At 36.8% G+C, this 25735-nt stretch overlaps 1 protein-coding gene across 4 annotated transcripts in view; it reads left to right on the top strand.

The window, feature by feature from the left end:
- Positions 1 to 3208: 3208 nt before the first annotated feature.
- Positions 3209 to 25735, top strand: part of SERPINB7 (serpin family B member 7) — a 29892-nt gene continuing 7365 nt past the window's right edge. The window contains exons 1-5 of one of the 4 annotated variants that reach the window (XM_004059513.4): positions 3217 to 3558; positions 10197 to 10382; positions 20161 to 20211; positions 20929 to 21045; positions 24011 to 24128. In XM_004059513.4, the coding sequence (XP_004059561.2) occupies positions 10215 to 10382; positions 20161 to 20211; positions 20929 to 21045; positions 24011 to 24128 (454 nt within the window). In that variant the 5' untranslated portion in view covers positions 3217 to 3558; positions 10197 to 10214. Of the gene's footprint in view, positions 3559 to 5588; positions 5667 to 10196; positions 10383 to 20160; positions 20212 to 20928; positions 21046 to 24010; positions 24129 to 25735 lie in introns of those variants that run through there. The other 3 variants (XM_004059514.3, XM_055368752.2, XM_063699286.1) reach the window with 3 other exon arrangements.

Below are 25735 nucleotides of genomic sequence, written 5' to 3' on the forward strand. Positions count from 1 at the left end.
CTGAGCCCTACTTTTCTCATTTGTAAAATGGGAGACTTCAACTTAAATAATGTCTAAAGTTTCCTTTAGCTTACTATCTATCTATCTATTAATAAAGGAAAAATTGGATATATATTTACTTTCAAGGCCACTGAATTTGCATATTTAATTAAAATTAAAGTGAGGATTTAAGCATCACTCTGCAAATGGAAGAATATAGGTAGAGGTTTTAAAGCTCCCATTTACAAACACAACAATAATTTTAAAGGATAAGAAAATAGAGGCTTGTAGGAAAATTAAATACATCATTTATATTTAACTTTGCCACTGAAACTGGTCAAGTAAAGCTTAATAAATTTAAAGGTTTACAATATTTACTTTTTCATGACAAATAATGACATTCAAAATGTGATGATAAAATAATTTAGGAGGTGAAATGGGACCAATTACTGCATTTCTCTGGGAAGTTGAAATCCTGAGGTAGAAAGTGAACTTTAATTTGCTTCTAAAATTAGATTTGGATTTTGTTTAGGAAACCTCCCTGTGTTTGTTCATGAATCTCATAGAACTAAAAGGTTTAAATAGAAAAGGTAGCACTGATAACAATAGTGATTCTTCAAGAATTTTCCATTTATTATTATGTTGGTTGGGGCCACGACAACGTGATGAAATGATGTAGCACAAATAAGTGGAAACCAACAAGGCCTCCTGCAGTTGGAATTCTGATCAGAGAGATGATAGGAAGTTCCGCTGACTGCATTCATTTAAATGCATAAGGACAATATTATATCATGTTATTTATTGCCAAATGAGAGCTGAGATTATTCGTGTCAAAAGTAAAAGAGAATCAGAAGAAGGAGGAGGAATTATAGCAAAAGGAGAAGAGAGGGTAAATATTTACATGTAAACAAGAGACATAGAGTAACTGAATTCCTTTATGTCCTGCCCACAGTAAAACGACAAAGAATACATCAAGAAGTAAAAATAGACCTAACATGCAATCACTTAGAATGAATTCACATGATAGAATCTGCAATTAAGACATGGAACTTGCCACTACAAGATTTTCTTCAAATAGATAGATTAGAAAGGTTAGATTTGGTAAACAGAGTTTATATAAAAATTTCAATGTCTGGAATTTGGACCAACAAAAACCATATCAAGCAAACAAATAAAACACAAATGACATCAGCTTCCAGGGAATAGGTTTATATATTTTAGGATGTGCAAAGAATATCCCTAATTTGGAACATTAAGTATTCCCAGGTCATTTCCATTTTCTGGGCACTACACTAAATCTAGCACCCCTTACCATGCCCTCGCCATTAGTATTCGGTCACCAAAGAATTCTTAAATCTTCAGCCTAACTACAGAGCTCTATGTAACCAGAGTTCACAGCCTTCTCTACTGACACCTCGTGTAATCCTGAATTAATCCCTAGTAGTTTCCTTAAACCCCTCTTCAGCCCTGGGTAAGTGAGGACAAGAGACAGTAAAATGTAGGTTATTACAGTTCATGTTTCCTCATCTATATGCATGAACTGGCAAGGCCAATGGAAATTTGGATTATCATTGTATGGCAAGGGAGAATAATTAATGTAACACGCCAGTCCACATGACTGCTTTCTTCTCATACTTATGTCACTTTGGGATTGGTTAATTGTAAATCAACTGTTGCAAACACAGTAGTGGGAGGGATGTCTGAGTTAATGTGAAGAAGAAAACAATGGTGAGTAGAGCCTTAATTATGGATGACTCTTGGTAATTCCAAGAAGATTATCCAGTATGTGTTTCACGTGGGTCCCTTGCCTTTTACCTATTGACCATTTCACCACTTGAAAGTACTTTATATCCTCAGTAGGTATGAAATAGAAAGGATGTGGGATTCAAAATATTCAGCCTATGAGCACTGCAATTAGAATATGGAGAACAGGGAATCCATTTGTAGGCTCATTTTTTTTAATATTAACAACAACCTTCTCCTTCAGAAAGTTCACCACAACTGCTAAATCAAAATTAAATTTCAGGGATTTTCTGCAACTTTACTTTTCTCTATGATTATTCTACTCATAAACAATCATGGAGGTGAGCAATAACTACTCTATTCGATTTTGGATAAGTTAACAGGACCCCCTTCTTCCTGGGAAAGAGGCAAAATTGCACAAAATTGAGAGGCGAGCAACTGTAAGATGATGGTACCTTCTAATTCCAATAGCTTTTTACAATAGAGAACCCAGTTACTTGGATAAATGTTGGCTGTACTTTTGAAAACACTCAGGCAGAAGGACCAGGCTTGCAGTCACTTCCATGCATAGCAGGTGAAGGTAGGTGCAACATACAGCTCAACCTCATGATGCTACGGCCAGAAACCGAAATGTGTTTTTGCCCCTGTGTGGCATGTTCTGATGGCAAAGGTGTAGGCAACCAACTGGGCCCAACCTACCTTTCCCTACACCTGGTCACTTTTCAAAGTGCAAACCCACTTTAACAAACTCTAGCCTGTATTATAGGAGGAAGGATCTGGGTGGTGCAGACGTGGCTTTCCATTGCCAGATCAGAAGGGTGGAGGAGAGGCTGGCAGGATGACAAGAATGAATGAACACACCAAGTTTCAGCTCCTATCTGAAGCTGCTCAGTTCAGGTAAGCATTTAGAGAAGCCAGTTGCAATAACTAACAGGGCAAACGTTTCTCTGGAAAATTCCAAGCCAGAGAAAATTGAGAAAAAGAGGGAAGGATGGAAAGCAGTACAAAGAGAAGCCAGCTCAAAAGGTTAGAGGTCCAGATGAAAATCTGAGATTGGAGAATGATAAAAAACATTGTGTGAGATTCTATTTTAGGTCATTATGCTAGGGAAATTTACACAGGATAGGGTTGAAAGAAATTAGGCTATAAGATGAGTGGCAAGTTGCAATAAAATGGCACCCTAAACTCACCAAGTCACTGTTGTCACTGCTATCTTGCCTTAGTTGATTTGATGTCTAGTTAGTCTATTTGTGTGTTTCTCACAGAAGAGTATGTTTTGACCCAGGCTGACAGACACTGTTGATTCTGAAATTTGTTTTTATGATTACGTTAAAACCATTGTCATTATAAGAAACAGAGATGGGAATATTGCCTCCTGAAATCTGATTCACATACAAACTGAATGAACTACATAACAACCACCTTAGTCAGATACTATTTTGAAACCTGGTTCAAAACCTAAATGCTTATAAGATTCTTGAGAGACAGTGCTGTGCTCTGAGTCATAGGGAAGCCATCCCAGAAGCCAGGTCTACTCATCAATAAGCAGCTGCCTGTGCAGGGTGCAGGCTGCATCTTTGGACAGCCTTTAAAACTAAATTCTCAGAATTTTAGAACAAATTTTGGTCTAGAAATGCTGACTTTGGTTCATTAGGTAGTGGTAAAACAGGCTCCCTTCGAAGCTGTCCTTCATCACCTTCCTAAGTGCATGGGGGAAAATACCTAGGGCTCAACAGTCTTGAGAAGTGTGGAAACGTTTTCTTTGTGAGTGAGAACCGATCACCTAGAGAAAGGAGACCAGATTCCCATCACTGCTTCTGGGTATCAGATGCTAGCGTGAGTACACTGTTGATTTGCTTATCCAATTATTGATTTACATTATTGCTCTTATCTTCTGTTGTAGGCAAGAGGTAAGTTCGCTAACGAATCTCAAGGAAGGTGTAAATGGCCAATGATCATGCTCAGAGGCCTGAAATCTCTCCAGGTCGCCTCGTTGGAGGGATGCTTTTCTGGTGGGGCAGCTTGTATCACCATACACAAATGTGCTTGGGTTTGGATTCTGCTGGAGAGAACACTGTGACCCGTGGTCTCTTCCTTGGGCCATGTCAGTCAGTCTTGGACTTATTTTGCATCCTATTCTTTACCTCACTGATGCCTGTGTATCCTTGGCTTGGTGTCCCAGCCCATTGTCCATCAAAACCTGCTATCAGGAATAGATCAATTATCAGTTATACACAATGCGCCATGACCCTATCTCAGAGGCATTAGGTCATTTGGCTTCATGTTTTTTTTGTTGTTGCTGTTGAGTTTCAAAATAATGAAATATAATGTAGCTACATAAAGATGAATTCAATAGATGCATACAATTTAATAATAGAACATCACCAGAACCTCTAAAACCTCCCTCCCCATTCTTTCACCAACAAAACCTCCCCTCCCACTAGGGGTAACTAAAGCAGTTATATCTGTGGCTTAGTCTATCCACCCATGTAAGCATCCATTAAAAAGCAGTTTTGTCTGGTTTGATCTTTTCATGAAGGGCATCTTACTGTGTGTATTCTTTCGTGCCTGATTTATTTGCCTTCTAAACCTTACTTCTATCAGTGGCGTGGGAGCTGATGGCTACTGCTGTGGTGATTTCAGACAGTCTTGAGAAGATGAGGGTAGAGTTTTGTGGTCAGAAACCTTCTTGTGTGCCTTAAGATAGTGCAAATTGAAAGACCATGTTCTGGTATGAAGCATAGTTTTTGGGTATACTAGATAAACCAAGGTCTGTGAGAAGCTCTGGTAGACAAAGGGAAGAAGTGGGTCCCAGTGGACGTCTAACAAGGACTGGGGGGTTTAAATCATTAAGACTATGATAATTTTATCCACAGTTGATCTATAAAGTGTACTATGATATACTTTTCACAATGTAAGCTTTCTCTGGAGTTAATAATTATCAAATTTGCTCATTTTTTGGATATTTGTTTGCTTTCTAAGTTCCTATCACTAATGTATTTCTTTTCTGATGGGGGTAGATATCCCTCTCCATGTGTTCAATATATTCTAACGCATCTCTCTCTCTGATAGCATATTCACCTTAGAGAGCTTCAAACAGTCAGCATACTCAATTTTAGCATTAATCATACAATGAAAATAAAGGCAGTATGTGCAAACACTTGTGGGAAATAATGTGTAAGATAAAGTCAGAAACACTATGTGAGGTACAACCTTACTTCTCCTGAGAGGGACAGCTCACCTACCTCCCTTAAATACAATGTTCCCCAAATACAGCATAAATACCATGTTAGTGATTATACACATACATAGCAACACACACATATATATATGTTTGTGTGTACTGATGAAAATGTAATTGGTGTGAATTTTTATTTTATGGATGAGAAAAGGCCCACTCTATTCTATAGCACTTTGCTTTCTTCACCTCTCTGGGACTGCAGTGCTACTCCTCTATGACAGTTGAATTTATAGATGTCAGAATGTGAATTATTCCAGGTGGGGCTCGGTCATATTCATCAAATACCAAAATCAGAGCAGGGAGGAATCAAATAAACAATAACAAAAATCAGTAACTAAATTTCCACATGTAAGAAGTGCCAGTTGTGCCTTAATGTAAGGATATCTAAATTTACTACATAAAAATACTATGTGATATTAAATATCAAATGAAATAACATTTCATGCTAAAATTTGATTCATTAAAAATATCTATTTGACTACTTTGAATTAGAGCTATAGCTAATATTCTACAGACTTCTTTTAAATTGCTCTATAAAGCATCTGAACATATTTATTTTAATGACATTATTTAAAACTATCATGGCCATCATAAAAAAAAAGTAGGGAGTGTCTGAGTCAGAGGCTTTATATTTCAGAGTAATGCAAGGAACTCTTTCAGACTCACCCAACCAGCGGCCAACTTCCTCTATGAAGACAGTAAGGTAAATACTTCTGAAGTCCATAATTTAAAGTCTGGCCAGATCCTTCGAAAAAAGACACACACACACAGACACAGACACAGACACAGAGAGAGAGAGAGAGAGAGAGAGAGAGAGAAAGAGAGAGAGAAATCTTGGTTACTTTGTGTCTGAGACATTAAATTCATCAAACAACATCCAGATCGGATAATGGTCCTCTTGTCTGCTTCTCCACCTTACAGCTTGTCTATGACTGATTTAAGTGGTGTCATGGGAGAATGGCATGGGAATCGGATGCCAGCTGAAAAATTTGTGTTCCATCTTTGAAGAGATAAGTAGGGATTATGTTCAAATCTAGATTCTATATTTCCTGTGTTCTTATTTAAGGCATTATAGGTTGGAATATACTAGATTTTGAGATTAGAATTGAACTCTTTTAAGTGCATAATATACTAATTTGATTAGAGGTTTATCAAAATTTGAAACTATGTTTTTAAAAGAAATACAAAGATTTTAAAATATTTCTTCCAGGAGTATCTGTATAGCATCGTATTTGACTTATTGATAAGAATAAAAATTAATCACATACAAGGGATTATTCATTTCTTTCCTATATGTATATCCTAATTCAGTAAATATAAAAGCTTTTTTAAAAAATAATGTGTCATGAACTATAATTAATTTTCTATATACAGGCAAAAGTATCCTAAGACTAGATAATACTTTTATCAAGCATTTAAGGCACATAATTTATCAGTTAGGTGTAATAAGTTTAGGTCCATAAAATAGTATCATAACTTTATGTTTTATTGAATGGGTTTTGTGCCTGAATTTTCTTATGCTTTATTTAAAAACTACTTTTTGCTTTTTATTAAACTTTAAAAAGAAGGTTTAGTGAGAAAATATCTATTTTTATTGTTGTTTTGACGCAAATAATATATTGGCTAAAGGATGAAAGGGATAAAAAAGTTCTCAGATTGAAATAGACCATAAGGAATCAAATAGGCTTCAGGCTGCCATGGACTTTTAGACCCTCAAGTCTGAAGTTTGGGATGTAAAAACATCCATGAGTACGTGCTAATTTGTGTTAACTTTAAAATTATAAATTAATTGCATGCTTGTTTGTTAAGCTAAAATATTTATGCAAGAAACATAAGAATATAGTATATTTTTAGCAAAATGAAAAATCAGACTATAAAGCCAAGTTCTTTTATGATTTGAAAAGAACTTTCCTGCATTGCCATGTCCAGACAATGAAATACTGGGTGGTGTCACACTGACATCTTCTTTAGGTAGCTTTAATGTGGTTGTTTTCCTTTTCAATTTCCTTAGTTATTTAACTGGGACTCAAGTCAATTGGTAGCTGTTGGTGGCTGTTGGTGGCTTGCCTGAACTTAGTTTATTTTTGTTAATGTTTTATCTATTTAAGTTGCTTTGAAAGTATTTATAGGGAAACGAAAAATCACAGTTTTGGTCTCATGCTAATTTTTATTTATGTGTCACCTGATGAAAACTTGGAGGTATAAAACAATCAGTTCAGTCTTAAATATAATTGTTTATTTGCCAATGAGAATCAGACTTTATATCAGAAGAGGAGAAACAAATCTTACTTTTATTCCTGGAACTTAAACAGTGCACCTGCATAGAGAAAGATAATAAAAATAATTATGTGAAATGGAACATACTTTTTGGTATTTATTTTAAGCATACATGAACATGTCTGTACAAGAATGTTAAAGTATATGCTATTTAGTATCACCTATCATTTTAAGAGTTATGACTTGAGAATTCATAATTATCTAGGAATGTCTTGGCTCATGTTTCTCTGTCGTGATTTTTTTTTTCTAGTATGGTTTCTCTGCCATAAAACTTACCTAAGCTAAACATTTACGTACTCTGTATCCTGAATGAATACATTCTTGTGTAGCTTCTCTTTTGTTCAATAAGATTATAGTTTCATCAATAATTTACCGTGGAAATAGGAAGCCTGAAATTTTAGAAAATGAAAATTTGTGATTGGTGCTTAGAAAGTAATTAAAGAATACTATTCAAAAATATAATTTTTTTGCCCCAAAGGATAAAATAGTAAGGCATAATTTGTAAAACAACAAGGAGAATTGGAACTTGAACAAAGAAAAATGTATCTTAAAGTATCTTTTTGCACTTTGGGAAATGATAGCTTCCAGACCCCCACTGGCCCGTGCAAGCGGGTTTCTAAACAGGGTCATTCAAAAACCTTTCAGGTCTTATTTTAAAAACTCTAGCTCACATTTTATGAAAACATTAAAATACACCCAATCTTCTATTAAATATATTTTTCACTGTAAATACTTTGAAAGGATTAATATGACTTTGCTTTCGAAGTTACTTTCCTAAGAACAATTCATTTCATTTACTACTGCCTGATTTTCAGCAACCAGCATGAAGCCTTGGAAATTCTTTAGGATGGAGAGAATCTAGCACACAATTTCCTTCTAAAATTAATGAAATTCTTATGAATACTAAATTAAATAGAAAAATCAGCATAGATTTCATTTTCATATATTTAATTGTAAACTTGTTAATTTTGATCTTATTTTTTCATATTTTAGAAGGAATACTTATCTTTAGGTCAAAAATATGATTTGAATCCCTTAAACATTTGAGGGCCTTTGGCACTGCTAGTATCACTCACTGTATAAAGCTGCCCTTTTCCTGCCAACTCGCATCCTGTATACCTAGCCCTAACTTTCACTGTTTCTCGTCTCCTTTGTTGCAAAGAGTTTCTCCTGTAGCTTTAATCACAATTGCCACAACTTTTTACCCGGGATTACTTGGATTAGATAGAAAATCAACATACATTTTTTTCTGGGTAGCTTTTGAAAGAACATAGGTGTTCTTTCTTAGTAAAGATATGTGGGGTGTGAATGATTTTCTCACCTTATGTGCCTAGGGTGTAACTGAGGAGTATGACTTATAACGAATTCTATATAGCTGAATTTGACCCTGAAAAACAGCATCATGTAGGGTGTCATGCCTCAGTGGTGTTTTCTGTGCTTGGAATTCCAAAGAGCAGAGTATGGGTCCCTCAGGGACATTCTTTCTGGAAATGTGTGCTGTCTTTTAGGACAGAACAGGCTATTACCACTTCACAGAGAATAGTAAATGCAGCAGCTTCAATTCATTGAACGTCTACTCTGGATCGTGCATTGTACTAGAAAAGTTTTTTTTTTTTATTTTTTAACTCAAACTCTCATTTGACATAATAAAAGTTAAAAAACTTATTTTAATTTCATTTGCAATTTTAAAAGGCCTTAAGTATTTGCAACTGCGACAAAGCCAACACAACGGCAATTTTAGAATGTTCTTTCAGACTGCATGGCTCTCCCTCCTTGTGACCCCGTCCTCACCCACAACATGCCAGTCCCCAGATGCCTATGTGTGCTCTTCTTATGGAGCAAAAGGTACAAGGAAGCATGGTTTTCTGTTGAGAATCGCTATGCTAGATCCTGTACATAGATCACCTCACTGAATAAGATGAAACTTAGAAGTTCAGAGAAATTAAAGACTTGACCCGGTTCACACAACTATTAGCAACAGGGTTGAGACTTGGATGAAGTCCCCTAAGGGTTTGTGACTCCTGGCATCTGCAACACCTGGCACCTGCCACACCATCAGATGTAATATCATTGGACATTCATGAGGAATAATTTGGAGAATTCATGTAAGTTCATGTAGTCCGAGACAACCCCAACTGCGATTTTGAGATCAATTTGAGTTGAGGAGATATTCTGCAAAAAAAATTACCCAAGTGGATCCCTGAAGAATTCCATGGTGGTAGCAGCCCTCTGTATTTCAGAAACAACATCATGAATTTGAAGATAATCTCCACTTTGTTACTGCACCCTGGGTTCTCTAGGAAGAAATAGGCCTGTGTGTTGAAAAGTCTTGTACATGTTCTTGATACATACTCTGATAATCACACTTTGCATTCCAAAAAAATCAGAAAATGGTTTTAAACAAATTAATGCACTTATGGGACCAATGATGCATAATACTTAAAATTAGGACAGTTTTGAAAAAAAATAGAATGTATGATTGTTCTAAGAATTTACAGAGGCCTTAATGGAAAGAATGGGTTAAAAATGATGTGTTAAACCTCAAAAATTTAACATTGTACTGAATTACAGATGGTTTAGAAAGCAAAGGCTGTAGTGCCTCAAATAGACTGTCTAATATTGTAATATTTACTTTTGCTGTGTTTCAGTTCAGAAATCTGGGGTGATTTGAGAAATAGTGAGCCCCATGAATGTGTCTGCTTGGGGGTTGGAAACAGGCCACTCACAGGGCACTGAGGACAGAAATGTCCACCAACGAGAAGAGATAGTTTTAGGGTATTAGTGACAAGGATACTGGGCCAAGGGAACTTTTCCCTTTTTGTTAGAGTTATTTGATGATTACCTCCAAGGCTGAAAAAAAATGAAGCTTTAAATTATAAAAAATAAATAAATCTAAAAATATAATATTCCTAGAAAATGTACCGGGAACTAATTTCATTTTCTCATTGTCCTCTAGGCTGCACTCCATTTTGCAATGGCCTCCCTTGCTGCAGCAAATGCAGAGTTTTGCTTCAACCTGTTCAGAGAGATGCATGACAATCAAGGAAATGGAAATGTGTTCTTTTCCTCTCTGAGCCTCTTTGCTGCCCTGGCCCTGGTCCGCTTGGGTGCTCAAGATGACTCTCTCTCTCAGATTGATAAGGTCAGTCTCAGCTTTTGCAGTTAATCATTGGGACAAATTGTTTTTCCCACGAGAACATTTCGTTGCAATGGTCCCCATGTTAATGGAGGTCATCATGAGGCACAAGGTGTCACATCTTCACACATCTCCACGAGGCCCTCTTTGGGTGTGAAGAAAGCACACAGCTTGCAGTACTTGTTTTTGAGCCAAGAGGCAGCAGAAATATTCCAAGTACTGCAGCTTTGATGTTTTCCCTTAGTGCAGTGGTTCTCAAAGTGTGTTTCCCAGACCAGGATCATCAGCACCGCCTGGAGAACTTGTTAGAAATGCAAATGCTGGCCGGGCGCGGTGGCTCATGCCTGTAATCCCAGCACTTTGGGAGGCCAAGGCGGGCAGATCACGAGGTCAGGAGATCGAGACCATCCTGGCTAACACGGTGAAACCCCGTCTCTACTAAAAATACAAAAAATTAGCCGGGCATGGTGGCGGGCGCCTGTAGTCCCAGCTACTCGGGAGGCTGAGGCAGGAGAATGGCATGAACCCGGGAGGTGGAGTTTGCAGTGAGCCGAGATAGCGCTACTGCAGTCCAGCCTGGGCGACAGAGCGAGACTCCGTCTCAGAAAACAAACGAACAAACAAAACAAAACAAAACAAAACAAAAAAGAAAGAAAGAAAGAAGGAAAGAAAGAAAAAGAAAGAAAGAAATGCACATGCTTGGGCTCTACCCCCGAAGTACTGAATCAGAAACTATGGGTGTTGGGCCCAGCACTCTGGGTTTTAATGAGCTCTCCAGGTGCACATGAAAGGTTGAGAACCACTGCCTGAGTAGATACAGTTGAGATAGGAGAGTTGGAAGGAGATTCCAATGACATCCCAGTTTAAGCACTGGTTACCTGGGCACAAAAACATCATAGTACATTCCAGATAATAGCAGCCTACCTGAATAGTCTTCACATTGTCATCATCACCACCTTCACCGCCACCTTCAGGGAGTGCTTATGAACACACCCTTGCACACAGCTCTGGGAGCACTTTATAGGGAAGTGGAATGGTCGTTTCCCTCCCTTCTCAGAAAATTGCCACTGAAACTCAGTAGCTCAACAGCAGGTGAGATGCCAGGTCCAGGCTGCATGCAGAGGCCTTGATGTCGTCCCTTTCTGCCCCCACCTCACTGTGCCCACCTCTTGCCCCACTATTCCCCCCATTATTTTAGTTCCGAAGGGCTTGCCAGAGGAATCTGGTGCCTGTTGTAACCTGTCATACCTCAGGTCATATGGAAAACCATTTGTGGAGATAATTTAAGCTAGAATAATTCCTTTCTTTATCCGAATAGCTCAGTAAACATTAATTGCTAGAGAACAACTACAGAGTCTTAGACTGCTGTTTTTTTCAAGCGCTAGAGCGGTTTACAACCTAGTACATAGGATACAACACTTTAATGAGATGATAGTAACAACTATCTGCTGAGAACTTTATCAGTGTTCAGGATCTGGGATAAGCCCTAAGAATATGATCTTATTTGATATTCACATTGACACACTGAAGTGGGAATATTACCCTGATTTTATGGAGGGGTGACCATACTGTGTGCTGGTAGATGGCGGACCTGAGATTCAAACTCAGGATGATCTTCTACAACTGGTCTTCTCAACTTTGGCACTACTGACATTTTCGGCTGGATAAATCTTTGTTGTGAGGGGCTGTCCTATGCATCATTTAGCAGCATCCCCGGCCTCTCATCAACAACTACCAGCAGCATACCCCTCCCCCATCATGACAACCAAAAACATTTCCAGATATTTCCAAAAAATGCCCTCAAAAGCAAAATCAGTCTCCAGTTGAGAACTGCTCTGAAGCCACCAAACTGAAATATAGCTCAAAGTACATCACTGTGAAGCTTCAGTATTTTAAAGTGGGTATTTTGATAAATAAATATAAAGCCCTTGAAAAACATTCAACAAATAAAAATTTATTCATTCATACAAATGCATAATGTTTCAGAACCAACTGAGATGATTTGGTATCATGGAAACATAGCCCCGGTCTGGGAGTTAGAAGATTGGGTCGAAGTTCTGACCTTGGGAAAATCATTTCATCTCTGTGGGCACTAGTGTCCTCACCTGTGCACGAAGGATGCTGATTTGATGATAAAACGAATAAAGAAAAAAACCTTACAGTTGTCACTGTTCAATGTGTTAGACAATGATGTGCAGGCACCATGCCTATGACTAAAGCTTGATTTTAATGCAACAGAAGACACACGGCTCTTACCTACTGTGTGCTTTCATGTCAGGAGCAATCTTTCAGCTCCTGTCTGGTACACCTTCTGAAGTCTCCTTGCCCCGCACATCATGCCTGGTGGGCCAGGGTCAACAGCTCATGAGTCATGGTGAACTGAGAGAGCTGCTGTTCTGCTGGAGTTTGCTCTGTACTCTTTACTGCCTCATCAATTACTCTCATGTGTGACTTTTTATAACTCTTACTATTATGATCTTGCATGAAAAAACATGTAAGAGGAGAAAAGGCAGCTACAGACACAAAAACATTCATCTAATTTATCTGCACACATTTTTAATCCTCTGTAAATGTCTTCTAGGAAATTAATTTTCAGCTTCTCCCCTGCTTCAGTTGGTTTCTCATTACTACACTCGACCCTTGTCACCATAAATCACACATTTCTATTTTAAATGAATCCCGGCTCAATTTATGGCTTCCATCTGTGTGTCTCTTTTAAGCATTCCCATGGATCTGTGTTTCTTTTTCTTTTTGATGCTCAAAGTGTCATAGCTTCACCAGTAGATATCTCTTTAACCCAATCTTTTTAAACAATCCTTCCCAATAACTTTAAAATATTTTTGCTTTCTGACAAGACGTTCTGGGCTTGTCTTGAGTTATCTTAGCTCCAAAAGGAGCTCAGCTATTCCTCATGAAACTCTGGCTCATTTACTCTATTAAATATATAGTATAGAGTAAATATATATGTTTACTTGATTAAAGTCAAGAATCAGTGTGCTTGAGGTTCAATGCAGTTGAAGTGCCATGAAGGCTGCTCACCATTTGAGTGAAAGAGCTGGAAAAGCGTATTTACTGACAAAGTCATGGGTTCAGACTCATGGTTTCTTTTTGTTGTTGTTTTTTGGTTTTTTTGTGTGTGTTTTTATTTTCATTTAGATCTAATAATGCTGTTCTTTCTTATAGTGTTTGAATATAAAAGTATTAAAAAGTGATTTTCCTATTTCATAAGCTACTTACTCCTCTCTTCTCTCACAAGACATTTCCTTCGAAATGCTTTATATATATATATAATATATGTATATATACACATATATAATATACATATATACACATATATAATCTATGTATATATAATATACGTGTATATATACGTATATTATATATGTATATATATAATATACGTATATATACATATATGTATATAATACATGTGTATATGTAATATACTTATATATACATATATACGTATATAATATAAGTATATATATGTATGTATGTATATATATATGTATATACATATATACACACACACACACACACACACACACACACACACCAGCATGGCACATGGCACACACACACCAGCATGGCACATACGTGTATATATATATATATATATACACACACACACACACATCCACACATTTCCTTTGAAATGCATTATTTTATATATTATATATAGTTTGGATTACACGTTTGGATTATATATGTATGAGAGCCATATGTTTGGACTTCCTTCTCTCAATGTTTCCATTGAAATACATTATGAAATATATACGTATACACACACGCATATATATATTTTTCTAAAGTTATGTTTGGATTACAATATTATTTAAAAGTTGTACAAATTTGAATTTTCTAAAATGCAACTGAGTTTTACAAAAAGCATTTAAAAATAATCACTATAATATATTACCTATTCTACCACTCTCTAAGACGAAATAATAGTTTTATAATTTGACATGAATATGCAGGTAGAAGCCCAAGGATGATTCATAGTATCCTTTTTTTTAAAAAAATCCTTAATCCAAATGTCCTGAAATTGCTTAGACTGTATAGACCCATGATTTTCCTCATTGCCATCATCTGAATTCATAAACCATTTATCAGAAAGAAAAATTCTGATTTCCCTACATAAGCACATGAGGGAACATGAAAGTATAGCACACTTTGTATTTCAGATAGAAACACCAAAGAATTAGATAAGAAAAGTAAGAAGAGGAAGAATTGTGATAAACAAGCCCTTTGAAGTTTTATCTAATGTTTATCACACATAAATATTTACTGTAGGTTGAATATCCCTTATCTAAAATGCCTGGGACCAAGTGTTTTGGATTTTGGATTTTTTCCCATTTGGGATTTTTTTAGATTTCAGCATGTTTGTTTATACATGAGATGGGATAAGACCCAGGTATAAACATGAAATTAATTTATGTTTCATATACAACCTATACATATAGCATGAAGGTAATTTTATACTACATTTTAAATCTTTTTATTAATGAAACAAAGTTTTGACCGTGACACATCACATGAGGTCACATATGGAATTTTCTACTTGTGTCATGTTGATGCTCAAAAATTTCAGAATTTGGAGCATTTTGGATTTTGGATTAGGATGCTCCACCTGTAGCATCATTATACATCTTTAGTCATGGTAGTTTTACTGTTGAATCTACAATTTCTTGGGTTTTTGTAAAGATAAAAACATATGTATCATTTCAATATTTGACACTTCTGTTTACTAAGATTCAATTAGGAATATCAGAAAATCAACCAAATTCATATCAAAAGAGAGTAATATTAGTAATGATCAAAGAACGATGTTAAATATTTAAACTTATTAAAACTTTATTCAAAAAGTTAAGGAGAATGACTTCTGGATAGTTATATAATTTTAAAATTATTGCCTGGGTGCCACAAGCATTATCTCAGGAAAGATGTTAGTATGTTTGAATCACTTTAACATGGTATTTTATATTTTTGTTCCATGCACATATTCCTAAATAATTCTTTCCAATGGTAGCTTTAGGACTATTAAAAACAAAACAACAACAACAACAAAAAACAAAAAAGAATTGCAGGGAGTTGTTAAAAAGTTACAGTCTGTCTTAAGAGAAATTTTGGCTAATGAGAAGGGGAGATTCCGTTCTCTGCAAGGCGTCACATGAATTACTACATTCTTTTTACGAGGTACAGTCACAGTCCACATAATGACATTTTGGTCTATGATGGACCACATATATGAGGGCAGTACCGTCAAATTATAATGAAACTGAGGTATTACTATTGTCTAGTGATGTTGCAGCCATCATAATATCATAGCGAAATGCATTACTCATGTGTTTGTAGTGATGCTGGCATAAGCCAACCTACTGGACTGCCAGTTGTAGAAAAGCCCAACACATACAATGATGTACAGTACGTAATGCTTGATAATGGTGACTATTACTGATTTATGCATTTACAATAGTATACTTTTAGTAGTTATTTTAAAGTGTACTCCTTCTACTTATGAAAAATAAAAGTTCGCTGTGGAACAGCCTCAGACAGACCCTTCAGGAGTGATTCCAGAAGGAGGCATTGTTGTCATAGGAGATGATGGTGCCATGCGTGTTAATGCTCGGAAGACCTTTCAGTGGGACAAGACGTGAAGGAAAAAGACAGTGATATTGACAATCCTGACTCTGTGTAGGCCTAGGCTAAAGTGTTTATGTCTTACTTATTCACAAAAAAGTTTAAAAAGTTAAAAAATTAAATAAATACAGCTCATAGGATAAGAATATAAAGAAAAAATATAATTGTACTGTTGTATGATGTCTTTGTGTTTTAAGACTAGTGTTGTTACAAAAGAATCAAAATGTTTTTTAAAAATAAGAAGTTTATAAAGTAAAAAAGTTAAAGTAAGCCAAAGTTAACTTATTACTGAAAACAAAAATATTCTTTATAAATGTAGTGTAGCCTAAGTGTACAGTGCTTGTGAAGTCTACAGCGGTGTACAGTAACATCCTAGGCCTTCACACTCACTCATTAGTCACTCGCTGACTCACCCAGTGCCACTTCCTGTCTTGCAAGTGCCATTCATGGGAAGTGCCTATACTGTTTTACCAGTTTTCATCTTTCATACAGTTTTTTACTATACCTTTTCTATTATTAGATGTATTTAATACACAGATATTTACCACTGTGTTACAACTACCTACAGTATTCAGTACAGTAACATGCTATACAGGTTTGTATTCGGGAGCAATAGGCTATATCATGTAGCCAAGTTGTATAGTAGGCCATACCATCTAGGTTTGCATAAGTACACACTGTAACATTCACACAATGACAAAATCACCTAACCATACATTTCTCAGAAAGAATCCGTGTAGTTAAGTGATGCATGATTGTAATAAGTAGAAGGTTTAAAACTTTGAAGAGCAGACATCAGTCAAATTATATTTTATAACTTATATTTATATAAATGTACATAGCCATTTATATTTTGCTCAAGACGTTATGTCATAATCAAATATGACTTCCAATATGTTCTCAGCCTTTACTGGTTAAACTTTCCTCCTTGAACTGTTTCAAAGATTAGCGAGCTGGTCCCATCAACTCCTGACCCCTCATTTTAGGAAAGAAGGATACAAAGGGACCACCTAAGTTCAAGCTGGCCACTGCTCATCTCTCTCTCCATCTTATACTGAGATGATGGACAGTAATGGCTTTCATTTGAAACTTTTCATTTTGGGAGCCCTGACAGACAAACTTCATCTATTTTCTGACATAGGATGAAACAATTATAATGACGTAGTCCAAAGTATAAAGATACATGCTTTTATTTCCTTTCTTATAGTAGTCCAAATAAATAATTCCATGGAGTGGAAGGTCCCTGTTGAACCTCCCTTTCCTAGTAACAAGTGACCAACTCCACTGTTCGCCACTGCTCACCAATGAAGTCGCAGCTGCAATAAAATTGACTAAAAAACTGAGGGAGGATTAAGGATACAGAGTACCCAGTATATTCTCTCTCTGAATTCTTTCTCTCAATTGGGAAGAGATAACTGCCATATTTTTAAAGGCATTGAAAATCCACGTTGGCCAAGAGCTTATTCTATTTTCAAGTAGAGATGTTGCAAAGATGCAAGATTCTCAAAATATAGTGAAAGGTTGAAGATTAAAAGACTTATGCTTTCATCATCTTTTCTTTATCATAACATGCATAAATGTTCTTGTAGACTGATATGACAGGTCCTTCAGTACCATATGCTCACAGTGACAGTTTATCTAAAGACTAAGAAAGCTCTTCTATAAATCAAATGCTGATGTTCCCAGGCTGTTGAACCAGAATTGTTCAAGGGTCTCTGTCACTCAGTCACTGCAGGTTCTAGTTCAAAATTTTGGATTTTGAATTTTTCCATAGGTGAAAACATGCCATGCATAGTCACTATTGAAATAAAAATCACTTGCAAATAATTAGGTGATAAAAACTACAACTTAATAACAGCAATGACTTCTTGAGCTTTATTGTAAGTACGGACGTTTCTAAACTGAAAAATATTAAGCTTTCCAGTTTTATTATATTATGAATTTAACAAATTTTTCTTTAAACTAAGCCCACTTAATATAAAAATCCCCAAATTAAACACATTTTAAATTTTATAAACCTCCGTAAAATAATTTTGAATTGAAGGAGCAGAGGGGGCAAGTGCTGAAAAGTTCTCTTCTTTTGTCAGAAGCCACCATGGTGAGGTTGATGACAACAATGATGGTGGGATTAGTTAAAAACAGTCAGCTTTGTGGAGGAAGCATTTAATCACTGTTATTCTGTATATACACTGCTATGAGAAAAATCCTCTATCAGACTAATATGGTCAAAATTATGCCTGATACACAAAATATAGTTTTTAAATTTGGTTGGTACAAATGATTACCTTAACTCAGTTTGTATAGTGCCTCCTTTGTGTGAGACAATGTGTAGTTATAAACAATAAGAAAGAAATATAAGGGATAATATCGAATATTAGAGATAGTACAAATTCTAATTATGAGTTTGTATTCTCAATAAGCTGAAAGTTAGGGGAAGCTCTACATGTTGAAAATACTGTAAAACATGGGGTAGGGAGGGAAGGGGAGAAAGAAAGAGTTTTAAGTGTTCATATGGATTTGACCCACCCATCCCATTACTGGGTATATACCCAAAGGATTATAAATCATTCTACTATAAAGACGCATGCACACGTATGTTTATTGCAGCGCTATTCACAATAGCAAAGACTTGGAACCAACCCAAATGCCCAGCAATGATAGACTGGATAAAGAAAATGTGGCACATATGCACTATGGAATACTATACAGCCATAAAAAGGATGAGTTCATGTCCTTTGCAGGGACATGGATGAAGCTGGAAACCATCATTCTCAGCAAACTAACACAGGAACAGAAAACCAAACACTGCATATTCTCACTTATAAGTGGGAGTTGAACAATGAGAACATATGGACACAGGGAGGGGTACATCATACACCAGGGCCTGTCAGTGGGCTGGGGGGGCTAGAGAAGGGATAGCATTAGGAGAAATACCTAATGTAGATGATGGGTTGATGGGTGCAGCAAACCACCATGGCACGTGTATACCTATGTAAAAAACCTGCACATTCTACACATGTATCCCAGAACTTAAAAAATAATAAAAATAAATAAATATTTTTTTAAAATGGTGATGACATAGAGTTTTAGAGCCTATTTAAGTAAAACAGTGCTTTTTTGTGTAAAATGACATTTCAAGAAATTTAGGAATAATCATTGGTGGGAAATGTTGATAGGTTCCATGATTCCAAAATTACAAAAAATAAGAGGAAAATCTGGTAGGTAAAACTTAATAAATATTAAATTAACACATGAATTGATGACCTAATTTGTATTGGCCCAAATGTTAAAATTATAGCTGCCCAGTCACTTCAGAAAGAGGCTTATTCATTCCATAAATCACAAAATAGTCCACAGGTATTTTTATTTTTATTTTTTTTGAGACGGAGTCTCGCTCTGTCGCCCAGGCTGGACTGCAGTAGCGCTATCTCGGCTCACTGCAAACTCCACCTCCCGGGTTCATGCCATTCTCCTGCCTCAGCCTCCCGAGTAGCTGGGACTACAGGCGCCCGCCACCATGCCCGGCTAATTTTTTGTATTTTTAGTAGAGACGGGGTTTCACCGTGTTAGCCAGGATGGTCTCGATCTCCTGACCTCGTGATCTGCCCGCCTTGGCCTCCCAAAGTGCTGAGATTACAGGCGTGAGCCACCGCGCCCGGCCAGTCCACAGGTATTCTGAGTTACATCATTGTATAGTGAAGAAGGTGGTCACATTTCACTGACTATATTGAAAATTGTAGAGTTCCGCTGCTGAAATATGCTTTTCATTCAGTGTCAGACTGGGAGAGCTGTGCACTGAGGCATTAATATCCGTGTGTGGACTGACTACCAGACAAGCATGATTTAATTGGAAGCGATATCACCATAGCATTTATGTAAATTGACACAAATTCCAAAATCCTAGTAAACCTAAGAGAAAATCAAGTTGTGGTAAAGAAAGGAAATGCAATAAAAATTAAAACCAAGTATGCCTGTTGATGTGCATTCAGAGTCATGGGGAGAATCTGCTCTAAGATACTAATGAACTTGGAATGGCAATTAGACACACTTATTGGGAAAGAATATCTTTATTTTTAAAACCTCTTGCAAACTGTTCTCGTAACCTCTGATTCTAATGATTGCTTTCCTTGTGCCCTGTTTACAGTTGCTTCATGTTAACACTGCCTCAGGATATGGAAACTCTTCTAATAGTCAGGTAAAGACAATATGTTCTTTTAGAAAAAGAGAAGGTGAGCCAGGTGCAGGGGCTCACGCCTGTAATACCAGAACTTTGGAAGGCTGAGGCGGGTGGCTCACTGGAGCCCAGGAGTTCGAGATCAGCCTGGGCAACATGGCAAAACCCCATCTCTGCAAAATATACAAAAATTAGTTTATAATCCCAGCTACTTGGGCGGCTATGGTGGGAGGTTAGCTTGAACCCAAGAGATGGAAGTTGGAGAATGTGGAACTATCCTTTCAAAGCAAAGAAACATGCTTTATTCAGATTTCCAGATTGTGAATTTTTCAAGTAAAATTTTTGATAATTTACTTGTTATTTATTACTTTAGTAATATTTTATTTGCATATTGGCCATATTTGGGCAAGAAAGGATGAAGTTAAATGTTTTGCCTTTTTCTTTGTATATTCATAGACAACTTACATTGGTAAAATTAATTAATATATATGTTATGCAAAATCATTACCTTCTGTTAACAATTTTAAGTCCAAGTATTTAGTAAATTATTTCATTTGATCACAGACACTATTTTGAGAAAGGGTAAGACATAGATGTATGTGGCCTTGTTTGCCATTTTTATAGTATTTAAAAAAATTCTTTTATGGTATAATTTGCATGTTTTGTTTTATGTGTAAGTGAGATTATGCATATCTTTGCAGTCCAAAAATAAATTTTTATACATCTTTTTAATAACAGTCAGGGCTCCAGTCTCAACTGAAAAGAGTTTTTTCTGATATAAATGCATCCCACAAGGATTATGATCTCAGCATTGTGAATGGGCTTTTTGCTGAAAAAGTGTATGGCTTTCATAAGGTAAGTGAAACTGCCTTTGTTAGAAGGACCTGAATCTTGTTAAATCCATTATCTGAACAAAGGCTTGTGTCTTTCTACTGAGCAATACAAAGATGGTTTTGTTTCTCATTGCTACTTATTATGTTCTCAGATGTCTTGAATATATCATCACCATTTCCAAAGTTCAACTTTTTACCCAATTAATCCACATATTCAGGTTCATTAGACTGATAGGCTTCAAAACAGAAGAGAACGTGTCTATTGGTAGGGATGCTGAGCTGTAAATGGAATGCAGGAGCAGTCAGCCCATTTAGGGGTGTCCATGGCAGGAAACACATTCCGGGCTCAAGCAATAATCCCACCTCAGCTTCCTGAGTAGCTGTGACCACAGGTGCATGCCACTATGCCCAGCTAATTTTTTTGTTGTTGAGAAAGGGTCTCTCTATGTTGCCCAGATTGGTCTTGAACCCCTGGGCTCAAGTGACCCTCTTGCTTCAGCCTCCCAAATTGCTGCAACTACAGGCATGAGCCATCTTGCCTGGCCAAATTTTATTTTTTATGTCACTTAAGTTTTATGTATTTTTTTAAGGACATAGACAAGTCTTAGAAGGAGATCAACATGACATACTCGTTGGACTTTGTAAAAAAGTATAAATGCTTAGTGGCTTCTAGCTCTTCTAGAGCTTCTCTCTCTCTCTCTCTCTCTTTCTTTTAGACAGAGTCTAGCTCTGTTGCCCGGGATGGAGTGCACTGGCGCAATCTCGGCTCACTGCAACCTCTGCGTCTCGGGTTCAAGCGATTCTCCTGCCTCAGCTTCCCAAGTAGCTGGGATTACAGGCACGTGCCACCATGTCCTGCTAATTTTTTTTTTTTTTTTTTTGTATTTTTAGTAGAGACGGGGATTTGCTATGTTGGCCTGGCTGGTCTCAAACTCTTGACCTCAGGTGATCTGCCCACATCAGCCGCCCAAAGTGCTGGGATTACAGGCATGAGCCACTACATCTGGCCTGAGTTTCTTGGAAGTGGTAGAGAATAGCAACATCTATATAACTATCCTGTCCCTCCCCACTGCTATCTTTATTCCTTGCTGACATCTTGCATGTATCAACCTCTTGCATGTATCAACCTTTCTAGGCCATGGACTACTTAAAACTACTCTTTGTGCGGTGGCTCACGCCTGTAATCCCAGCACTTTGGGAGGCTGAGGCGGGCGGATCACGAGGTCAGGAGGTCGAGACCATCCTGGCTAACACGGTGAAACCCTGTCTCTACTAAAAATACAAAAAATTAGCCGGGCGCTGTGGCAGGCGCCTGTAGTCCCAGCTACTCCGGAGGCTGAGGCAGGATAATGGCATGAATCCAGGAGGCGGAGCTTGCAGTGAGCCAAGATAGCGCCACTGCACTCCGGCCTGGGCGAAAGAGCGAGACTCTGTCTCAAAAAACAAAAAGCAAATAAACAAACAAACAAACAAAAAATACTCTTTGTGTCAAAGTGGATGGATGAATGGATGTGTGGATGGAAGAATGAATTAATCAGTAGATGAAAAGAGCTGTATCCAAGGAAATCACACACAAAGCTTGCATTAGAGAGCTAGTCTTATCCTGCAGGTAGACAAAGGACAACTAGTGAATCTTCATTATTAGGATGAAAATCCTATAAACTTTAACAGGAAATCCACTAACAATACATGGTTTGTAATACATCTTTCTCTTCTAATTCTGAACATCTTTCCACAAAAATATATTTGTGTATATTCATTGAATTACTAATGTGTTGATAAATTAGATCATTATGACTTTTTTTGTATTAAGAACAGCAAGTATTTCTTAGGCAACTATAATGTCCAAGGCAATGTGCTAGGTACTGGGAATAAAATAATAAGCAAGGCATATATAGTCTTGACTTCACATAATTTGCTGTTTTGTGAAGGACTCAGACAATCTCAAAGGTAAAAAGGATGCATTATGATAACAGCTGTTAAGAAAAGAAATCAAGATAAACAGACTGTTAGAAAATGTAGGTGGGAGCAGGCACGGTGGCTCATGCCTGTAATCCTAGCACTTTGGGAGGCTGAGGCGGGAGGATCACCTGAGGTCAGGAGTTCAAGACAAGCCTGACCAACATGGTGAAACCCCATCTCTACTAAAAATACAAAAATTAGCCTGGCGTGGTGGCAGGAACCTGTAATCCCAGCTACTCGGGAAGCTGAGGCAGGAGAATCACTTGAACCCAGGAGGCAGATGTTGCAGTGAGCTGACATCGCGCCATTGCACTCCAGCCTGCAAGGGGACAAGAGTGAAACATCGTCTCAAAAAAAGAATTAAAAGAAAAGAAAAGAAAAGAAAATGTGGGTGGAACCTAGAGAAGATATCTGTCCAGGAGAGACAGCCATACTTGGAACTAGAAAATGGGTAAGACATAATCATGAGCTATATGGGCCATTTCAGGCCGAAGGAATGTTGTTCAAACACCTCTAGTGAGAGAGGACACATGGCATTTTTGAGCAACTGTCAGGAATGTGGTATCGTGGGAGAGCAGAGTAAGGAGAAAGTGGCTATGATGTAAGTAGGGTGGGGATCAGCAGAGCCTTTTAGGCAAGGTTCAAGAGCTTGGGCTTTGTCTTGAGTGCAATAATGTAGCCTTGAAAAATTTGCAGCAGGAAGGGATGACACAGGCAAGGGAGACTGGTTAGGAGGCTATTGAGTTATTTAATATGAGAACGCAGTGGTAAAAGAGTGTGCTTTATCCATTCTCTATTAGCCTCCTCAAATCCATTTCAGATAAACTTAAGTTTAAACAGAGTATTTGCTGTACAAATTCAACTTCAAATACACCAGATCCCCTTCCAGTCCCATTTCCATATGTCCCTATATTTACATACTCATTTTTGAATAAAGCAGTGGAAATTAAAAGTTCAAAAATACATTTCTTATATACTTAGTTGGTGATGATTTGTAAATACAAGAACTATATTCTTCTTTATAGGACTACATTGAGTGTGCCGAAAAATTATACAATGCCAAAGTGGAGCGAGTTGACTTTACGAATCATTTAGAAGACACTAGACGTAATATTAATAAGTGGGTTGAAAATGAAACACATGGTGAGTATTGAAATACCCTATTTTTCTACAAGATTTGTCAGTTATATGTGAATACTGGGAACAAAAGCTGGGTGTCTTTTGTACATACAAGGAACAGCTCCTCCTAGTTCAAAGTAATGATTGCTGCTACTTAAAATTGCTTTAGTATTTGTCTGCAATGTGGTTTTGAATAATCTTAATAATTTGAATGCCTTGTACTTTTCAGAAGTTCAGTCTTTTACATTATCTCATTTAATTGGCAAAACCCTGCAGGACAAACATATTATTGTGCCCACTTCATATATGAATAACAAGCTGAGTTAATTTGATAAATTAACTTCAATATATCACCCTAGTTAGTGAACAAAAACTAAGAGTTATTATTTTCTTGTTATTACTTTCAATGACCGCATTATTATTTTCAGTGACCACAGCATAACATTTCATTTAATAATCAACCTATTTTTTAAAGATAGGGCTGATTTTCATACTTTATAATTGCTTTATGGACTGAATCTTATTAAAGTTATAACATTCTACTGTCAAAGAAATGTATTTTCATGATATTGCTTTTTCCAAGGATGTATATTATATCTCTCATTTTAATTATTTACCAAAATAATTTATGTAACAAAGGTAGTACCTTCCAGAACAAGTACAGCTCTTTATTGGTAAGTCTCTGTCACAACTAAAAACCGAATTCCAGCTAATGTTCTGGTTTAGTGCAAAGCAAATAAAGAAATTTATTAATCCTTGTTTTGTTCATCAACCAATTCCAAAGCTAGTAGTTGTTTCATTACCTAAGGGTTGGCCTTGATTTGTACTCTAAATATTGTACCTGTATTTACTGAGCCTAGCTGTGCCTCAGAAATATGATATAATATATCTTGCACTTTTAAATGCAAACTTTCAGCAGCATACACTTAGTCCTGGGACTAAGAATGCAGTGTATAAATTTTCTTTTTATTCATTCATTCCTCATTATATTCATAGTGGGTTACTTTGATGTTTAGCCATCACGTGTTTCATATATAGCACTTATAAATCAAGAGAAACTATGTAATTATTACTCTTCGAAAATCTAGGTGGGATTCTATTTAATATTTAACATAAGGGTATCAGATTGCTAAGAACTTTTTCTATTTAGTTATTTATTTCTCTTCCTTTCTCATGCAAATCTATGCATAATTACTCTAATTTTTCATAAGCATATCTACTCAATATTTATTTGAGGAAGCACTTTAAAATGTTGCCAATATTCTAAACAACCCTACCCAGGTCTTGAAGCCCACATCCTCTACACAATACCAGAGCCATCTTTTTGAAAGGCAAATCAGATCCATCATGACCATGACCTTTCTTGTCTTTCAATGAATCCTGAGCAATTATTTTCCATCATCTTCAAAATAATCCACAGTTCTTACCAGACATTCAAGCCTCTTCATTATCAGGCCCTTGCTTCCAATCTTGCCAACCTTATTCTCCCCGACAAATACACCTTGCTCTTTCAGGTTTCTGTGCCTTTGAATAAATAGTCTCTGCTTTATGGAAGCTCTTCCTGCTCCCCACTGTTCTTCAGCTAAAGCAGATAGCCACAGAAAAAGTTGGGTGACTTTAATCTGTGCTCC

Source organism: Gorilla gorilla, chromosome 17 (assembly GCF_029281585.2).
Source record: "Gorilla gorilla gorilla isolate KB3781 chromosome 17, NHGRI_mGorGor1-v2.1_pri, whole genome shotgun sequence".
Lineage (NCBI taxonomy): Eukaryota > Metazoa > Chordata > Mammalia > Primates > Hominidae > Gorilla > Gorilla gorilla.